At 53.0% G+C, this 17,239-nt stretch overlaps 2 protein-coding genes across 3 annotated transcripts in view; one reads left to right on the plus strand and one right to left on the minus strand.

Annotated features, from left to right (window-relative positions):
* Window positions 1-287: 287 nt before the first annotated feature.
* Window positions 288-2,807, plus strand: LOC119102603 (serine/threonine-protein kinase 4; the record flags this gene model as incomplete). The annotated part of the gene is given in 4 exon segments (XM_037226043.1): window positions 288-468; window positions 757-836; window positions 1,736-1,909; window positions 2,230-2,807. Coding segments are annotated over 4 exon segments (603 nt in total), but the record flags the coding sequence as incomplete, so codon positions are not given.
* Window positions 2,808-3,646: 839 nt separating this feature from the next.
* LOC119102604 (mRNA turnover protein 4 homolog) overlaps window positions 3,647-17,239 on the minus strand; it is a 55,391-nt gene continuing 41,798 nt past the window's right edge. Inside the window, exons 1-6 of one of the 2 annotated variants that reach the window (XM_037226045.1) lie at window positions 10,787-10,927; window positions 6,873-7,038; window positions 6,313-6,462; window positions 5,677-5,828; window positions 4,477-4,553; window positions 3,647-3,969 (exon numbers count right to left, since the gene is read on the minus strand). In XM_037226045.1, coding sequence (XP_037081940.1) covers window positions 3,799-3,969; window positions 4,477-4,553; window positions 5,677-5,828; window positions 6,313-6,462; window positions 6,873-7,038; window positions 10,787-10,814 — 744 coding nt within the window. In that variant the 5' untranslated portion in view covers window positions 10,815-10,927 and the 3' untranslated portion in view covers window positions 3,647-3,798. Of the gene's footprint in view, window positions 3,970-4,476; window positions 4,554-5,676; window positions 5,829-6,312; window positions 6,463-6,872; window positions 7,039-10,786; window positions 10,928-17,239 lie in introns of those variants that run through there. The other variant, XM_037226044.1, reaches the window with a different exon arrangement.

Genomic DNA, 17,239 nt, shown 5'->3' on the forward strand with positions numbered 1-17,239 from the left:
CGCCACGGTGCAGTGCAGTCCGGCTCTGTGCGCGCCATCGGCAGCGCTTTGAAGCTCGGACCCTAAGGTCAGGGCTCAAACCGCGCGCCTCGTACCGCATGTCACGCGCCGAATCGCACAGACGTGAGAGCGGGCGCCGGTAACGACCTGGAAGTGACATGCACTGACGACAGCTCCCACGGCTGCTGCGATCCAGTTGACCGACGGCGTCTGCGGGATGACCGGGGGCGCACGTGCGCCACCCGCGGCCACTGGCCCCACCCGCTGACGGTGTGTGCGCTCGCCAGCAGGTGGAGACGACCAGTCACGGCACGATGGTGCCGGCCGACCCGGGCACCCTGGTGCCGGGCGACGCCGGCACGCTCGTGGAGCGCGACGTCGCTGACGGCACCCTCGTCTCCGTCACATCCAGTCTCAACACCATGCACATCAACTCGGACCCAGAGGAGGACGAGTCCACAATGAAACGTCAGTCGGGGAGCCGTCGCTGCCGGCGGCGGGGGCGTTTTGTTTTGCGTGGGACGCGGCTGCTAATGCGGAGGTTGATGATTTTGCTTTTTATGTTTTCCTGCCGCGAATGTCAGAAGTTTCCCTGTTAGTCCTTGTTTAGCTAATTAATTGCCTGACTAGTTGGAGTGGCTGATCGACCCGTTCGAACGCGCAACGACCTGCTGTCGCGTCGTGTTTGCGTGCCGAGCTCGTCCGGCTCTGCACTCCCGTGGCCGCCAGCTGAGCCGCTCCCCCGCTCTGCCGCAGGTCACGACACGGGCGACGGCAGCCCCAAGTACCGGCCGCTCTTCCTGGACCACTTCGACAAGAAGGAGGCCGAGCAGCGGGTGAGTGCCGCCGCCCACCGGCGTATCCGCCGGTGCAAACCGGACGCCTGTCGTGACGGGAGCTTGACACGGACGCTACGCTTGCCGCGCCGCCCGGCTGCCCGCCCGCCCGCGTGCCGTCCCGGCCCCGCTTACGCCTGGTCGGCTTGCTTTCAGCGTCTGTTGCAACAGCAGCAGCAGCGGCCGGCGCCGCCGCAGCCGGCGCCGGCGGCGGCCAGGCCGGCCGCGCTGCCGCGGCTGGCCGCCACGCCGCCGGCCGGCCCGTACGCGATGCCGGCGCCGCCGCCGCCGCCGCCGCCTCCTCCGCCTCCGCCTCCGCCGCTGCCGCCGCCCGGCCAGGAGTACCATCCGACGCCGCGACCGCAGCAGCTGGAGTACCTGCACTCGGAGCGCGAGCGCGCCGCCTATCAGGTAGCGTCGGCGGCGGGAGCCGCCGGGACACGCCGGGCTCCGCAGCCGGCCCGTCCGGCGTCGGTGTGCCTCGTGCGCTGTCCGTCTCTCGTGTGTGGTTGGTCGTGCCGCTTGTCCGGACTGGCTGGTGGTCGGCAGCTCGCCGCGCCTCTCAACGCTGCGCCTTCGTTGCTGACGTCCCTTCTGGGATGAATTGGTGTCCACCGTGGAAGCTGAATAGTGTTGATAGTGCTTGCATCAGGTGGAACTTGCGGGGAAACTTGGAACACAGCTGCCTGGCTCAAGCTGACCAACGAATGGATGTCGCCACGTGTGCGGGTTCGCGAACCGACGGCATCCCATCCCATAGAGAGTCAAACATTTCACTCCATAGTCGGGAGCGCCGCGGTGTCTCGTCTGCTCTGGCTGCCCACTGAATACCACCGTTGCGCCACACTGGCGGCCGACCCGGGCGGGCGGCGCCGTGGCTGACGCCACCGGCGGGCCAGTTTCAGCCCGGTCAGGTGCCGTCGCTGGCCTCTCGGCTGCCGGGAGCCGGCCCGTTTCCCGCTGGCCCGTCCGGCCCCGCCCCCGTCCAGCAGATATTCGTCCCGCCGCCGCCTCTGCCCGACCTGGCGCCCAAGCTGGGGCGCAACCAGTTCATGGACACCTCGTTCGAGTTTGTAAGTTGGCTGACGCATGGGCCGGTCGTCGGCGTTGTGGACGTCGTTGTGTTGTGTTGTGGACGGACGGTGAGGAGCGCCGCGACGAGTACATGCCTTACGCCGATGTCTTCATGTTGCACGGGCGTATGTAACGGCAGCTACACCGACCGCGGAATAGATTCCCTCGTTACGATGCGTGACGGCCATGTGTGGCATTGGCAGGCCGGTGACGTTACATGTACGATTCCCAATGTTAGTTCCGTGATGTTTGTCACACCTAGCCACGTATTAATTCCCTACTGTCCGACGTCCCGTGGGTCACTGCCGCTTGCTTGCAGATCCGTTTTATGAGCTACGACCAGCTGCAGACGCGCATGAACAGTCTCGACTCCGAGATGGAGCGCGAGATAGACGACCTGCGGCGCCGGTACATGGCCAAGCGCCAGCCAATCCTCGACGCCATGGACACCAAGCGCAAGCGGCAGCAAAATAGTCAAAACTTTTAGCGGGCCTGCGCCGGCGCGTGCTAGCGAGACTGCAGAGCGGGCCGAGTGCGGCGGTCCCGCCTGTGCCATAGCGGCCCGCCGGCGCCGGCGGCCGCCGGGACGGGCATTACCTGCGCGGCGGGACCGTACTTAGCCGGCCGCCCAGGAGCGCGCGCGAGATCTCCGTCGCGCCGCCCGCGCGCCGTGTTGTGCGCGGCTTCTTGCGGTCGATCCGGGTCTGAGGCGCTGACTGTGTTCGGGTGTTTTAGCGAGTGTGGAGTGGAGCGTTTTACCGCGTACTGCCGCCCCTAGTGCAAATGAGTGTGTCGGTGTGCCGCGGTGCAGCGACTGGCGGTGTCAGCGGGCCGCGTGTTTAACCTATCATGAGCGTTTTATACAACCGCAGGTCAATACACTAACATCAAATACTCGTTCGTGGTCTACAGCAGCTTACAAGTCTGCTCTTGAAAGCGAATTGCTCCCGCGGCTTGAGGCACTCCACGTGCACATGTTGGTTCATCTCTTATAACAGTTAGCGAACTGTTTACTCATCGCCGCGATTCCTTTTCTCCCCGGACAGGGTAGCGAGGTTAAGCATGTTTCAAAATGATCAGGTCTGGACAGTAGCGCCGGGTGAATAGCGGCGTCCAAAACACGTGGCGGCTCTCCTATCCAAGCTGCAGCCATCCGCATCTCAGACCCACAAGGACTAGCGAGACAAGTAACGGTAAATCGATGCCACGTCTCACTCTGCCGATCGGCCAGCGCCGACTCAGCCATGCTGACCGCTGCACCGCTGCGGATAAGGTCTTCAGAACTATATGAATACAGTGGACTGATGCACAGGAGTTATGACGCACCACCCCAGCGTAACGCGCCGGCCGCGTGCGGCAGACGAACTGAAGAGCGTTCAAACTGCAAACTACAGCACGCGACAGGACACAAACTCAAGTTCCAGGCGTCTCCCAATTATCACGCCCGCATGCATACCTCAAATGCGGTGCTTCCGTTCGCAAATCCCTTGAAGATCATCCAATCAGTTGTCAACAAGTACAATTTGGCGCAGCTTAGCAGGAAGGAGCCACCGTGTGCAATAGGACGGCGCTCTTAACTAACGTGTGAAGCTTCGAACAATCGGCATGGAGCAGCCCGCACAAAAGCACAACCCATCGACAACCGGTCCCCACGTTTGACAACCGCAAATCTCCCTTTCGCATGTCCAGCATCAATTCTCGGTGAAAATACGCATCGCTGCCGATCAAAAGCGGAAGACATGCACCTCTGGGGATCCAAGGCGGCCACTGTATTCGGAAGTACCACATCATGTTTCGCTTCCCAATCGACGCTAGAAGACGCACAACAAAAACGCTTGCTCCGTCCAGCGTCCGTATTGTCGCGCGCATGACCGCGCCCCGTGCGCAGTCACTGGGCATCGGGCTCGAGATCTGAGATGTCCGACTCGTCGTCCATGTGGGGCTCGTCGGCGGGCTCGTCGGCGGCCAGCGGCCGCAGCAGGATCTCCAGCTGGCCGCCGCTCGTCCACACGCAGTGCAGCGTCACGCGAAACTCGGCCTGCTGTTGGCCCAGCAGCTTCTGCGGAGCGTGGGCACGGGAGCTGAGCCTGCTGCCGGCACAGCGGGCCCTGCGGCGCGGGGAGGGGGGGGGGGGGGAGGCGGGGTATACGGAACTCAGCCTGCCCCTGACCTAGCACCAGTGTGGGGGTGGGCTAAGGAAAGCGAGGCTGTTGCTGGCCCGGCACCGTAATTGAAAACTCCGCCTGTTGAGGGCACCGCGGCGTGTGCGGCGCGGGGCGGCTGAAAGAGGGGCCAGCTGCCGGCGGCACAGACAGCCAACGCACCAGAACATCCACAGGGCACCTATAGGCCAGGCCGTTTCACGTCAGCATCAAGCACTTGGTAGCTGAAGTCCGTCAGCGAGAACGAATGAGCACCTCATGCGGGCTGCACAGCGCCATGCACTCAAGGCAGTCACATCGTGTGTTAGCGACGGCGCAACCCTCGCATCAGCTGATCAGTGCCGTACGTTGGTCTTATTGCTATCAGGGCCGCCATGACTGACCAAAACGCGTCCAATACGCACCAGTATCCGGCACTGCTCCGGCTTCAATGCGTCTCCCTCCGTGCAGACCACGTGGTCCTTGACCAGCGTCACCACACCTGCAAAGCGGCGCACGGTCATTAAGCATGGAACCGACACAAGGGGCCACCAACACGGCACTTCGCACTGGCCGATGCTGCGGCCCTCCGGGCGCTGTCGCCACCAGGTGTCGTCCCAAGACAGAAACAGGTCCAACACGACAGGAACAGGTCCAACACGACAGAAACAGGTCCAACACGACAGGAACAGGCCCAACGGAATGCGAAGTCCGAACCGTGCGCACTGCTGTCGATGCTCCGTTAGAGCCCGAGACATCACTGTCGTTGCATTTCGCCTTCCGCCTGCAGACGCATTGCAGTTCTGTGGCTCGGCTGCGTTACCTTGGTCTTGCAAAGTTGTGTGGGAGCTCGCTAAATGAAACAGACTGAGTGCACGACGCGGCAATATTCTTCGAAAAGTTACTCTATACGCTCGCCGGCGGATGATGCAGCGCGGCAGGCGAGGCAGCAGTTACACAAACTGCCATCAAATTGGTCATAACTTTATAGCTTTCTCATTAAAATAAACCACAAATTATCCCAGATTTCTCATTTCTCATTAAAATGCGCTAATTCCGACGGATCTCTCGCATAAACTCCGGCAATCTCCACCGCATATGCCACTGAAAGGGAGGGGGGGGGGGGGGAGGGGGGGAGGCACTTTTACGTTCTAGGCCCCGAACCGTCCTGTTGTTATCGTTTGTTGTCCAGAACACAAAAGTGGGTACTTTTCACCATTCAGTGGTACATTCCATAACATGACACATGAATGAATATTGTCACGTGCCTCAATCGATCCATTTCACCAATCAAGCTACCGTCCACCCTTGCAAGACCACGCTAACGCAGCGAAGATCAGGGATGTTGGGGTGGGGGGGGGGGGGGGCGCTGACAGAAGACGAAATCCAACAGCAGGAGAGTCACCGGTTCTGAGGCACAACCATCCCCAACGTGAGTGCCGTGTCTCCGCCCGTCCCTAGCGATACTTCCTGCGGCATCCTCCTTTCCGCACGCCTCCGGCGCGTTCTCAAAGCCCCAAACCCAGCCCGTGGCCCCTGTCACCCGTGTCACCGCCCGCCTCCCTCGGCCATGGCTCTCCTGGCCCCGGCCGCCGCCGCCGTCACCGCGCCCGGCCGCGACGCACCCTTCTTGAGCGTGGTTGGCAGGCCGAGCTGGCGCAGGTGCGGCTCCAGACTGTGCGGGAATTGGTCCAGCGGGCCCTCGGACAGCTCGACAGTGGCCGTGGCTCGGTTGCCGGAGCGGGCGTACTCGGGGCAGCTGAACTCTCCGAACCACCTGGCGGGCGAGTGGGCGAAGGGCGTGACGGGAGGGCTGAGTCGGGCTCCGACGGACGCCGGCTCCGACGGCCTGGCACGGCTTCCTGGCGCAAAACTACAGCTGCATGGGTTCAGAGCTAATGAAACCGGTCCACACCAGAGTGCAAAGTGAGGCACAGTTGAGATGCTCGCATACTTGGCGCACGTAGCGTATTGGGGAACTAAGACCTAGCGTAAGACTTAACTTCGTATTATGGACATAGCTGCCACGACTGTTGTGGCTTCGCCTCGGCGGTGATTGTGCTGGGTTCCGTGAAACGCTCACGCAACACGCAATGCGAATGCACACGAGTTATCAAGTCAGGATCAGTAGTTCAATGAGTTGCCGCTCACGTCATTCACAATACCCCATCCTACGCAGACAAGTCAATTACAGAAAACAAAACAAAAACAAATAACCCAAGAAGTTGAAAAAATGCAGACGACTGGAATGGCTGACTTACTCGAAGACCTCTTCCTTGGTCTTGTTGGTAAAAAGAAGGCCACACTGGCCAACCAGATGTTCTGACACCTTGTGCAGGTTTTTCCTGTGCTCGGTCTCCTCCGTCTTGCCGAGCGCATGTGCCATCACTTTGTTCTTTCCAAAAAAGAATCTAGAACAGTACGCATTGACATATCGTCATCATCATTGAAATCGGCAAATCGGTGACCAACAAGGCGAAAACTAAGCATTCAAAAACTTTGGAACAACATACATTTTTAAATAAAAGGGAGCGCGACGCACGGCGCCACGCCCATCTTATCGAGCTCCAGCGACTGCATGGGCCACATTAGCTTTCGGAGGATATATATATATATATATATATATATATATATATATATATATATATATATATATATACGTATACATATACACTCTTAAGGACGTTGCGATACGCTCTAAAAAGCACACATCACTACGTGAGGGCACACTGCCTCCCACATGGCCCAAGTTCAGCTGCACAAAGCTCTGCAGTTCAGCATTCCACCGCGACAGGATCAGTAAAACGTCCCACTGACATACCGGCTATGCTTCCACTCAGCGCGGAGGTCCTTCCACCGCTCGTTCCTCATATTCTGAACAGAGAAGACGAAGAGGCGAGCATATTCGTCCACACACTGCCGGACATCGTCGATCAGCTTTGCCTTCGTATCCGCCCCCTTGCGGCTAGTGGTCTTGGTCAGGGCAACTGTAACAGGCCAATGACACGCAGTTAGATACCACGTACACACCACCTGCCCTTGACCTGGACGTTGTATCCCACATCGCACATCTTAAGCGCCAACTTACGCACAACAATAACAATGTTGCGACGTGTGTTGCTGTGCGATAACATAACACTGAGATACCCCGTGTAGTGGCGATGCTCGAGCGAAGCAGCGTGGCAAGCAAGGTTAGACACCACGCAGCACGTTCCGGTCCAATCAGGGCAGAGCGAGTGACGATTTGTTGACGATTTCGCTGATTTGGCCTGTCACGTGACCCGATCCCGCAGTCTGTAACGACAGTAAGGACTAGGCGAACTCCCTTGACAGTCAGTTAAGTCATGCACGTGATGTCCCTGAACACGGCCGCCTGCCATGGCGGTAAAACGTCTATCGCTCACACGGAACGATTTTTGTGCACTTTTGCCCATTAATCGACCCTAATTCCCAACTGCAATTGCCACCCGACCCGCAAGAACCGGTGGCTAAAGACGACAAAAAGACGATTGCCAAAACACAAGGCGATTGCCTCTTCTAAGGCTTAATGTTCGTACAGTTCGGCGACGGGGTGGTATTGGGGATTTGGACCACCGATCCCCGAACACTTCAGGCTGTATCCACCTTTCAAGCTGCCTCCTGCAACACTGAGAGGTGTGGCGGTCTGTCCAAACAGCTACCGACTACAGCCGGCTGCGACGGACCGTCCGACACCATCGCAGACTGCCACGCAGTCTTGGTATCCAGTCTTATAATAATAGCGATTTGCGCGTTATGTCTTAACGACTGACAGGGCCATATCGAGACGGACGCCCCCCCCCCCCCATATTTGGGTGGCAGGTGGAGTGCAGTGGTGGCATAGCGGGGACCCCAACCCAAGACCAATAGGCCCACAGTCGAGCGCCCTAACCGCTATACCGCCACCGCCCCTAGTCTGCAACCTTGCGATATGGTACAACCCGCCACCAACGCCGACGGCGGCGTCCGACCTGAGACATCACGAACTGTGAGGACCGAGTCGGCACCGCCGCCGCCCGTGATAGCTGATCCGTCGCTGCCGCCGCCCGTGACAGCTGATCCGTCGCTGCCGCCGCCCGTGATGGCTGATCCGTCGCTGCCGCCGCCCGTGATGGCTGATCCGTCGCTGCCGCCGCCCGTGATGACTGATCCGTCGCTGCCGCCGCCCGTGATGGCTGATCCGTCGCTGCCGCCGCCCGTGATGGCTGATCCGTCGCTGCCGCCGCCCGTGATGGCTGATCCGTCGCTGCCGCCGCCCGTGATGGCTGATCCGTCGCTGCCGCCGCCCGTGATGGCTGATCCGTCGCTGCGCCGGGCTGATCCCCGCCCGTGATGGCTGATCCACCACTTCCGCCGCCCGTGATGGCTGATCCACCACTTCCGCCCCCTCCCCCCCGTGATGGCTGATCCATCACTACCGCCGCCCGTGATGGCTGATCCGTCACCACTGCCGTCCGTGATGGCTGATCCATCACTGCCGCCGCCCGTGATGGCTGATCCATCACCACTCGCCCGTGATGGCTGATCCATCACTACCGCCGCTCGTGATGGTTGATCCATCACTTCCGCCACCCGTGATGGCTGATCCACCACTACCGCCGCCCGTGATGGTTGGTCCTTCACTACCGCCGCCCGTGATGGCTGATCCATCACTACCTCCGCCCGTGATGGCTGATCCATCACTACAGCCACTCATGATGGATGGTTCATCACCACTGCCCGGTGAGATGGCCAGGTCATCACCAAAGCCATCTCTGGCGGCTAGTGACACACCAACAGCTGCGGTAGCTGGTTGTCCGTGACACTGACGGGACAGCACCACGGCCGCCGACCATGACACTGGCATGGCACTACTACTGTCTTTGAGGACTGATATTTCACACGTCTTGCCGCCTACCAGAGTGGCCGACTTGTCAGCCTGCGGTCAACATGTCCATGCTACCAATGCCACCTCTAATTATCCGCCCATGACCAGTCACAATGGGGCCACTTTTGTTGATTGTCATCTCTGCCAACAGTGATGACCAGAATGTCACCACTGCCAATTGTGACAGCTGGGATGTCATTGCCGCAAACTGCGATGGCTGTCACATTACTACCAACAGTTGCAGCTGGAATCTTCTGCTGTGGCAGGAGATAAGTCTCATTCCCATCCTAACTGAACTTGCTTACAGTTTCTTTAGGGGCATGTGTGCTTGAAATTGTTAAAAATTTTGCCAGAAATGCAACCATTTTTTCTATTAATGACTGTTTTCATTACATGATCCACAGCATACCCAGCATTCCTTGCTTTAACCAACACCTACAATATGCATTTGTACACTAACCTCCTACCTGGGCAAGGTCAACCAGCATTATCCATACTAACTCCAAGTAATGGTTCCTGCCTGAACAGCTATGGCATTGGATGGACAAAATCAGACCACAGTTAGCAGAACTGCACATTTTTGTCCCTTTTTGCTCTGTATTAATATCAAGTAATCCCCTTGGCCAGAATTGGAAAACACTTAATGCTACCTGAACAACATGACATAAATCCCAGGGGCCCAGGTGTTGCATACTGCTGCAATTATCAAGAAATTATGAAGGTGTTACAGCAGTTTCACATAAAATTTCCCCACCATTTTCCAGGCAAAAATTGTTTCAAAAAATATAATATGTTTCATAAAAAACTTCATATAATTTGTTCTGAGAGCTGCAGAGATCACAGGATTCCTTGACAGTAATCTGGCCAGACAGCAAAGATACACATTATACTAAACATATCTGGTAGAGCAGTGACACCCAACAATAACCTTAGAGTATGTACACCATGCATACAAGTGCTCTGAGTTACGTGTCATTAATTGCAGCACAAAAAGACAACACTTCAAAGAATTATTTGCTGTGAAGTTAATTCCAAGCAGGCTTTCCCCAAAAGCATCTAAAAAAGAATGTTAAAAATCTGACCCAGGTGGGCATATTCTTATCGTATTCTCTGAACTGTCCAGTGCCTGTAAAGCATGCAGGTAAGTTTGTAATATAACCTGACCTAACCCAACCTACTCCAATGCCTTCCCCTACTCCCACTCCTACTCTCTCCTTGTCCTGCTTATTGTAACACTTATTATTCCCAACCTAATCTCCCTACAGCCCATCATTCACAACAATATGTGGGGAAATATCCTACAGTGATGTCATGGTTACACCACATTAAGATGGCATAGGTAGTTGCTGCACCCAATCAGCAACCAACACCTGAAGCTACACATTGAACAAGCAAATGTCCAGCAGGATGGCCTCAAAGGGTCAGTATGTGCTATCAGTATTACAGACCAACATCTGTGTTATATTATCATTTATCTATTTTAAAAGTGAGATGATAAGATATCCCTAAAATTTCCCTGTTTTATGATTAGGTTTAACATTTGATGACACAAAAACATCCATTAATGTACAATGCATTTTTACAGCACAAGGAAAAGTGCCAAAAATGACTGAAAATTCAGCTAAATTTGACCTGGCCAGAGTTTAACACAAACAGGAGTTTCAGTACATTGGTGTTATGAAGCCGCCTGGTGCAGAGGGCAAATTTTTGGCGAAATCGCCATCTGATAAATGGTATGGAAGTGAAACCTCTAGGAACTTCAGCATATTATAAGAGCAAAACCTCAGAACAGAACATGCTGAATGACACAACTTGCAGAAATACAATGGTAACCAAGTCAAGACGCTCACCCGTTCTATCTCTTCTTGACTTCGGCATGTTGACAAAATAACAAAGCTCAAGCCTCCAAAACTGGAAAACTACGGAAAACTGAGCGACAGTTGATTGCTTGAAATACAATCGCCGATGTGATAACCCTCACAAACCTAGAGCCCGTTACACACATCCCGCGTTCTCATCTACACGCGGTGTTCTTTACATTGACATAGGGTGTCACAGATGCGCCGTTACTGAGTACCGTTACAAAACGTGGAGCTGCCAGTTTAGCTACCAAATTCATTGTAGGAAGGATATTTCTAAAAGTAGTAAAATCGTAAAACCGTCTTCACTGATGTCAATGCAATTCGACAATGTCAATGAACACTCATGATTGTCTGCAGTTATTTGTGATGGTTGAGGCTCTGTCGAACTAAATTTCATTAAATGCTTCCGATTGGAAGGGGTCACGTGGACACCAAACGCAAAATGTGGACGTCTCAAAATATCCGTAACGTCATAACGACGTCTCTGAAATCCTTTTATTCCACTGGCCATGCAACGATCAAGGCCAATAAGAATATAATTGTTCATTCGTTCATACCCGGCGTTTGCGAGCATGGTTTCCAGATATAACGGCCGTCAACTGGCTCCCAATCAATGTCGTGCAAGGTAAAATGATGCAATCAAACAATGGCACACTGAGAGGCATGTTCACTAAGCAAGGACATTGTGTTATCTAGAGCAGTCTTTTCCACCAAAAAGCATACCAGTAGTTAAAAGTGAGCTTATTTCAACACGTCTGGTGTTTGCTTCAATGCCTTCAAGTGTGGAGCGTTCCCTTTAAGTTTCGATGTGAAATGAAGATAAGGTCTCAGCTGGGTTCAGCTGAGGGACGTTCCCGCGATGTCCGCCCTCCTTACCAGAGTGAGAGGGAGGTGACGCCATATAGCCACAGGAGCTGAGTGCGTCATCAAGCCCTAATGACGACGAAGACGGCCGGGGGACAGAAATCCGTCCTCTAAACGCTTCAGGGACTAAAAAAAAACATGAAAAGAAAACATTGAAAAAACACCAGCAAGCCACGGAGCGGAGCGACATAGAATTTCATGCACCTTTTCCAGCACCATTCCTTTTGTGTCCGGGAACAGTTTTAAGTTCAAATCAAAGTCTTGCGCTGGCCGAGATAAGTCCGAGGTCAAAGTCAAGAAGTGGCCATCATAACTTGTTTAGGCATAGAAAACTTTGTGAATATTGCAGAAGTGTCCCATTGTGTATGTCCTGTGCATTGATTGGTCTTGGTTGTCTTTAAGTGTTCCAAGGTCTCAAACCACGTACCGTGCAGGGGAAGCATTCCGGCAGTCTCTGGCCAGGCTGGCGAGAGCCAATTTTAGAGCATCTTCTCTGAGTGATTGGGGTCGTATTTTCTGCGTGATTACCAGTTAGACAAATTCTTAATACGCTGTATATTCTTGGACTTTTTGGCATGTGGCGCCCGTGAGGAAGATTTTGGCCACGAGCCTGATTGATAGAACGGAAGATTTCGTAGGCATTACGCCGTTTCATTTCACAGGCGATGGAAATACCTAAAGGGATGCAGGTGGTCCCCATCAATCTTGCACGAGTTTTCGACCCGTACTACATATACAACCATGCTTTAAATGTTTCTTATTTTTAGGCTGTTGTGTTGTGACATGTCGCTTATGATATCGGTAGAGACCCGATCTCATTCATTTTTTCATTATTTTCAATCTTGTCAAATTCTTATTCCAGGTCGCGTAAAAACTGCGTATACCAGCCCTATGGAGACACCCAGGTACAGCACCACCAGAGGAGTAAGTTAAACCGGCGCTTGCCATTTGCTAAGAGGTCAAATATAGTCCCCTGGTAACCATATTTGCATCCCTCCCCTTTTCCATTCTCCGCAACGTGAGGCACAACGTGCGGGAGATGATCCCTGAACTGTTGCCAAACTTGATCGTCTTCACATGATCCTGCCCGCCAGTACACCACAGCTGATGCGGTTTCAACTTGCAACAGGGACTGAAAACTTGTTTTGCTTCATCGACAGTGCAATAAATGGCCAGATGTACTCTCTGGTATCGCTTTTCGATAAGCAAACAAAAAGCTTTTGACATCGGACGTCCAAGCCATAGTGAAGCTGAGAGGTAAAAGCACATGAAAGATCACCCTGCGAAGCTTTTGTTACTGTGCAAACACACGTGCGCGCGATGATGCCTGATATGACTAACTGGTCTAGATAACAGTATGTACTGTGCTGAGAGGAAGCTACGACACTGCGATAATATTTTTCCAACGGCACGGCGCACAGGGCGTCCGTCAATGGGGGAAAGCCATTTCTAGAGCGCTGTGGGTCTCAGCCCCTGCCCCCTCCCCGGTTCCTGCGACCCCAGGCGACCCCAGTTCCTGCGACCCCCTACGGTGGGGCAACTTAGACACATGCATAATTTGTATAACAATGATCATTTACGGGAATGTCAGCTGTTAAAGTCATGATTTCTCGTCCATCTTTTTTCATCCCAGTGTCGTGAGGATCTCATGACCTCGTCTCCTTATCAAAAATTGGTCGCACCGTTCCTGGCTTTAAGCATTCCGTTCGGAGCATTTTATCCCAAAGCGAATCCCGCTAGCATAAATTGTTCTGATATTCAATAAAGATGGGCATACTATCATTACCTTGACAGAATGCCTACACGAGGGGGGAATATGACATGACCGTGTTAGGTTTGCCCAGCTATTTTTCCTTTAAAACTTCATTTTTGAACCCACTTAACATGTCGGAACGTGGTGCGTGAATATTCAGAATGCAAAGTGGTTAGTGGTAAGTCCCTTTCAGGGCCGGCGATCTAATTTTTTCGATATTCGTGCATTCCAGGGAGTTACACATTCAGATGACTGAGGTGAGAACGTTGTCAAGGGGAGGTACATTTGAAAGGGAATATTCCTTCCTCGCTGAGAAAAAGGCCTGCGCTAGATGATGGACAAGTTTTCAGAAGTTTGTTTCAAGCTCACAGGGCTCCGGAGAATATTTGACATTTATCCCCCCCCCCCCCCGCCTACTGCCCTAAGGGAAATGTTGGCTACATGTCTTGACTGAGGGACCCTCCAATCATTTGAATATTTGGTCTCGCCATCTCTGGTGTTTTTATCGAACTGAATCGGTTCGAAGCTCGCCAAATTAAAGGATGATGCTCGCAAAAAGGTTATTTAAACGGCAGCAATATGACGTTTTCCAGCAACAGGTGATTCTGCGATGGCGAGGTATTTCTGCGCCTGTGTGATCTGATGTTCCTCATGTGCGCCACGCTATGCGCACCACGTCTGATGTAGCATTGAACTTGTGATAACATCGCGCGTTTAAATGTTCATCTGCATCCCTTTTCGTGCCATCTTTTGTGCATGCGATACTTTTGCTCCTAATTGACCATTAGGATGTGGTTCTGGCCATGTATGTAAGAATAGAGGTAGGGGGGGGGGGGGGCACAGCCCTCCACTTTCCACTGGGGCCAGGAATGTTCCACTGGGGCTTTCCATTGGGGCTCGCTAACAATGAACTATATCTGGCGATTTTGCGTGTGTGTGTGTGGGGGGGGGGGAGGAGTCACCATCATTAGCATGCAGAAGCAGACCAAGTCGGCTACGTGGAATGAGAGGCCAATACATGGCCGGTAGACCCATTCATGCCTAATGCCGGCAGTTTCCTGAGAGCTCATTTCCTGCTGTGGTGCGGTGCAAGGGGAGATAACCTGCATATAGATACTGTAGCAGGTGTCCAATGTATGCTTTACGCACCAGTAAACAGTGACGCTGATCCCTAAACATGCAGCAAGACAGTTATGCGATCAGTTCATAGTCAATCATGCTGAGAACGGCCAGGGCAGTGGCCGCCGGCGGCGGACGGGATCAGGGCCCAGACATCAAATATCAGAAATACCTGCAAGGAATGTGTTCAGTCTGTGACTAGGTATGTTCGGGGAGAACTCTGGTTATGCTGTTTTCGTCATATTATGTTTGGCAATTAGTATTTGAAGCTTCGGAATTTGGCTCCGCCTAAAAATCTGTGACAAATCTAATCTCTTAAAAAGCAGCCGGCGAAATCTAGGAGCATGAAAACTCTGCTGCACCTATGGGCACAATGATTTGCATTCAAAATCCTGACCAGCCTGTGCCCTGGTCGTCTTTTAGCACTTACCCTGTGGTAGCTTCCCCAATGGTCCAAAATGCCACCCGCTGGTGGAATTTCACCTCCCAGGCAAAACAGCTTTCAGATGGATGAATAATGTTAGGAAGCTGGATAGTCTTATTTGCAGAATGACATGGATGGGTCAAACAGGCAAAATCATACCCCAACGGGAAGCAGCTGTACATGTACATCTAGCATAGGAACCATCCTATTCAGTTATTTCCAAAACGCGTTGCTGTGAATTAAGAACGGACAATGCACTCCATCTCCACCCCTCCCCTTCGGTCACCGGGCTGCTTTCCTGTGTAAGTTCCTTAACTATACTCTGAGCCTGCCCCCCCACACTTTTTGAAACGCTCTTCACCTGTGGTTTTGGCCACACACAGTTGCAGTTGTAGCCATATCATGAACCAAAATGACCTTTTTAAGAAGCAACGTTCGGTTGAGAATAATGTTGCCTACAATCAGAGCAACACTGATTTATGGCGCTTCAAGAAAGATGACCAGCATTCAGTTTTAGGGGTTTCAATTCGCTATTTTTAATGGAACTGAAATCACAACATAGGACATCATCCACAGAACATTGGTAATGCGATCAATGGGCTTTAAGAAAACAGTCCCAAGGGCCTTCTGCTGCGAAATAATGAAACGCTCGTTCCAGATTGTCATATGTAATGTATCAATATGATCATAGATCATTGATACAATTAAGTTGTGCCATTCAAGACCTGACCTGCAATTCAAGTTGTTAATCGATGACGCATTTGATTGTTCGCCGTGATGAGCGATGGCGGACACGATGTATTTTCAGTGAGAACATACTGGTGTTCAAAGCAAGTGTTCAAAGGAGTTCTTGTTCTTGACAAGTGTTTTTTCTTGGCGTCAGTCTTTGTCGTCTCAGATGTTGTTGATTGTCTGTGGTGTCCTCTGCTAACGGTCCCTGTCTTCAGCGATCCTTTACTCAGGTTCTGACGAAGGCATGCCCTCATCCGTCTCAACAATGACCTTACGTTCGGCTTGTGCATAAGATAAACAAAAAAATCACTGTTGAGAATTTCTTCTAACCCCTTAACTTTACATACCGCGAGCAAAAGCTCTCCAACAACGTCTTTAACCGTATCTGACTTGTCCTATTACACCACTTGATGACTTGTATAAAAACTCAAGAAAAGGAACGAAGCCTACGCTTTCCTTCTCGCAGAGGAATAGAAGGTCGTGGAAGTAATCTTTGACGACATGGAAACTCTGGGACCTGACCAACCATGTCATTTTGTTTAAGCAAAAGGCATGACAGAGATTCATACGTCAGAATAATTCATAGATGGTGGCACCATGACGTTAGCCTTCAGTGGCAGCTAGGTACCTGTGGGGCTCACGCACCATTTCCTATCGCCACGCATATATTGCACGAGCCCGCTTCGGCCCGAACATCAATCAACGAGCTGTGCGCCTCTGAGGGGACCTTTGTGCACGGTTACGGGTATGGGCACGGATACCACGTGGGTTACAGCGCCGTCCGGTACCTTGGGCTTCCTTAACAATACCATTTTTGGGCGCACGCACCGCCGCGAGCTCCCCAGCGGTTCTCCGATAACCGAGGGTGTCTGTTGTCGCCTCGAATCTAGCCCCAACCGCTAAGAACTCCCTGTGCGGGGATGGCAATGCCCTGACCGTTTTGGACACCCGGAACACAGTTCGTCGAGGGCCCCCGGCTATTTTGGAAAGGTTTTTTGATTCCTTAGTGTGAAAAGCGCATGTCCGACAAGCGCGCCAGCCGAAAAACTTTGACCTCGTTAGCATTGTTATCCTGACCTGTCTTGTGAGTGTCGGGTATGTGGCGTAGTTTTGCAATCCAGTAATCTTCTCTTTTATTTTCAAGTTTTCTCCACCCAGAACGTTCTCTAGGACCACATTCTGACAATGATTCTTTATAGTTCTCCCTCTCTCTCTCTCCCTCTCTCTCTCTCTCTCCCTCTCTCTCTATTTTCGGCATTCTTTCTCCCTTTCTATCTCCTTCTCTTCCTCTCCCTCTCTATTTCTCATCAGCTAGATCGCGGGCTCGTCACCTGTCTGCATTCTGTCGTGCAGATCCAATGCTCTCTCAAACCATGAACTTCACATATGCTGACCACGCAACAACGGATGCGCCAACCGGGAGTCCTGAATGATCACATAAGAGCGGCAATGTGCCGTTATCACTAAATATTTTATGCCGGACCGGGTGGTTGACGTGAACCCTCCGTACATGATCCGTCTAGGTGGACTAACTCGATAAACTGAAAGG

This window comes from Pollicipes pollicipes, unplaced genomic scaffold (assembly GCF_011947565.3).
Source record: "Pollicipes pollicipes isolate AB1234 unplaced genomic scaffold, Ppol_2.1 Scaffold_5724;HRSCAF=6776_pilon_pilon_pilon, whole genome shotgun sequence".
NCBI classification, from domain to species: Eukaryota; Metazoa; Arthropoda; class Thecostraca; order Pollicipedomorpha; family Pollicipedidae; genus Pollicipes; species Pollicipes pollicipes.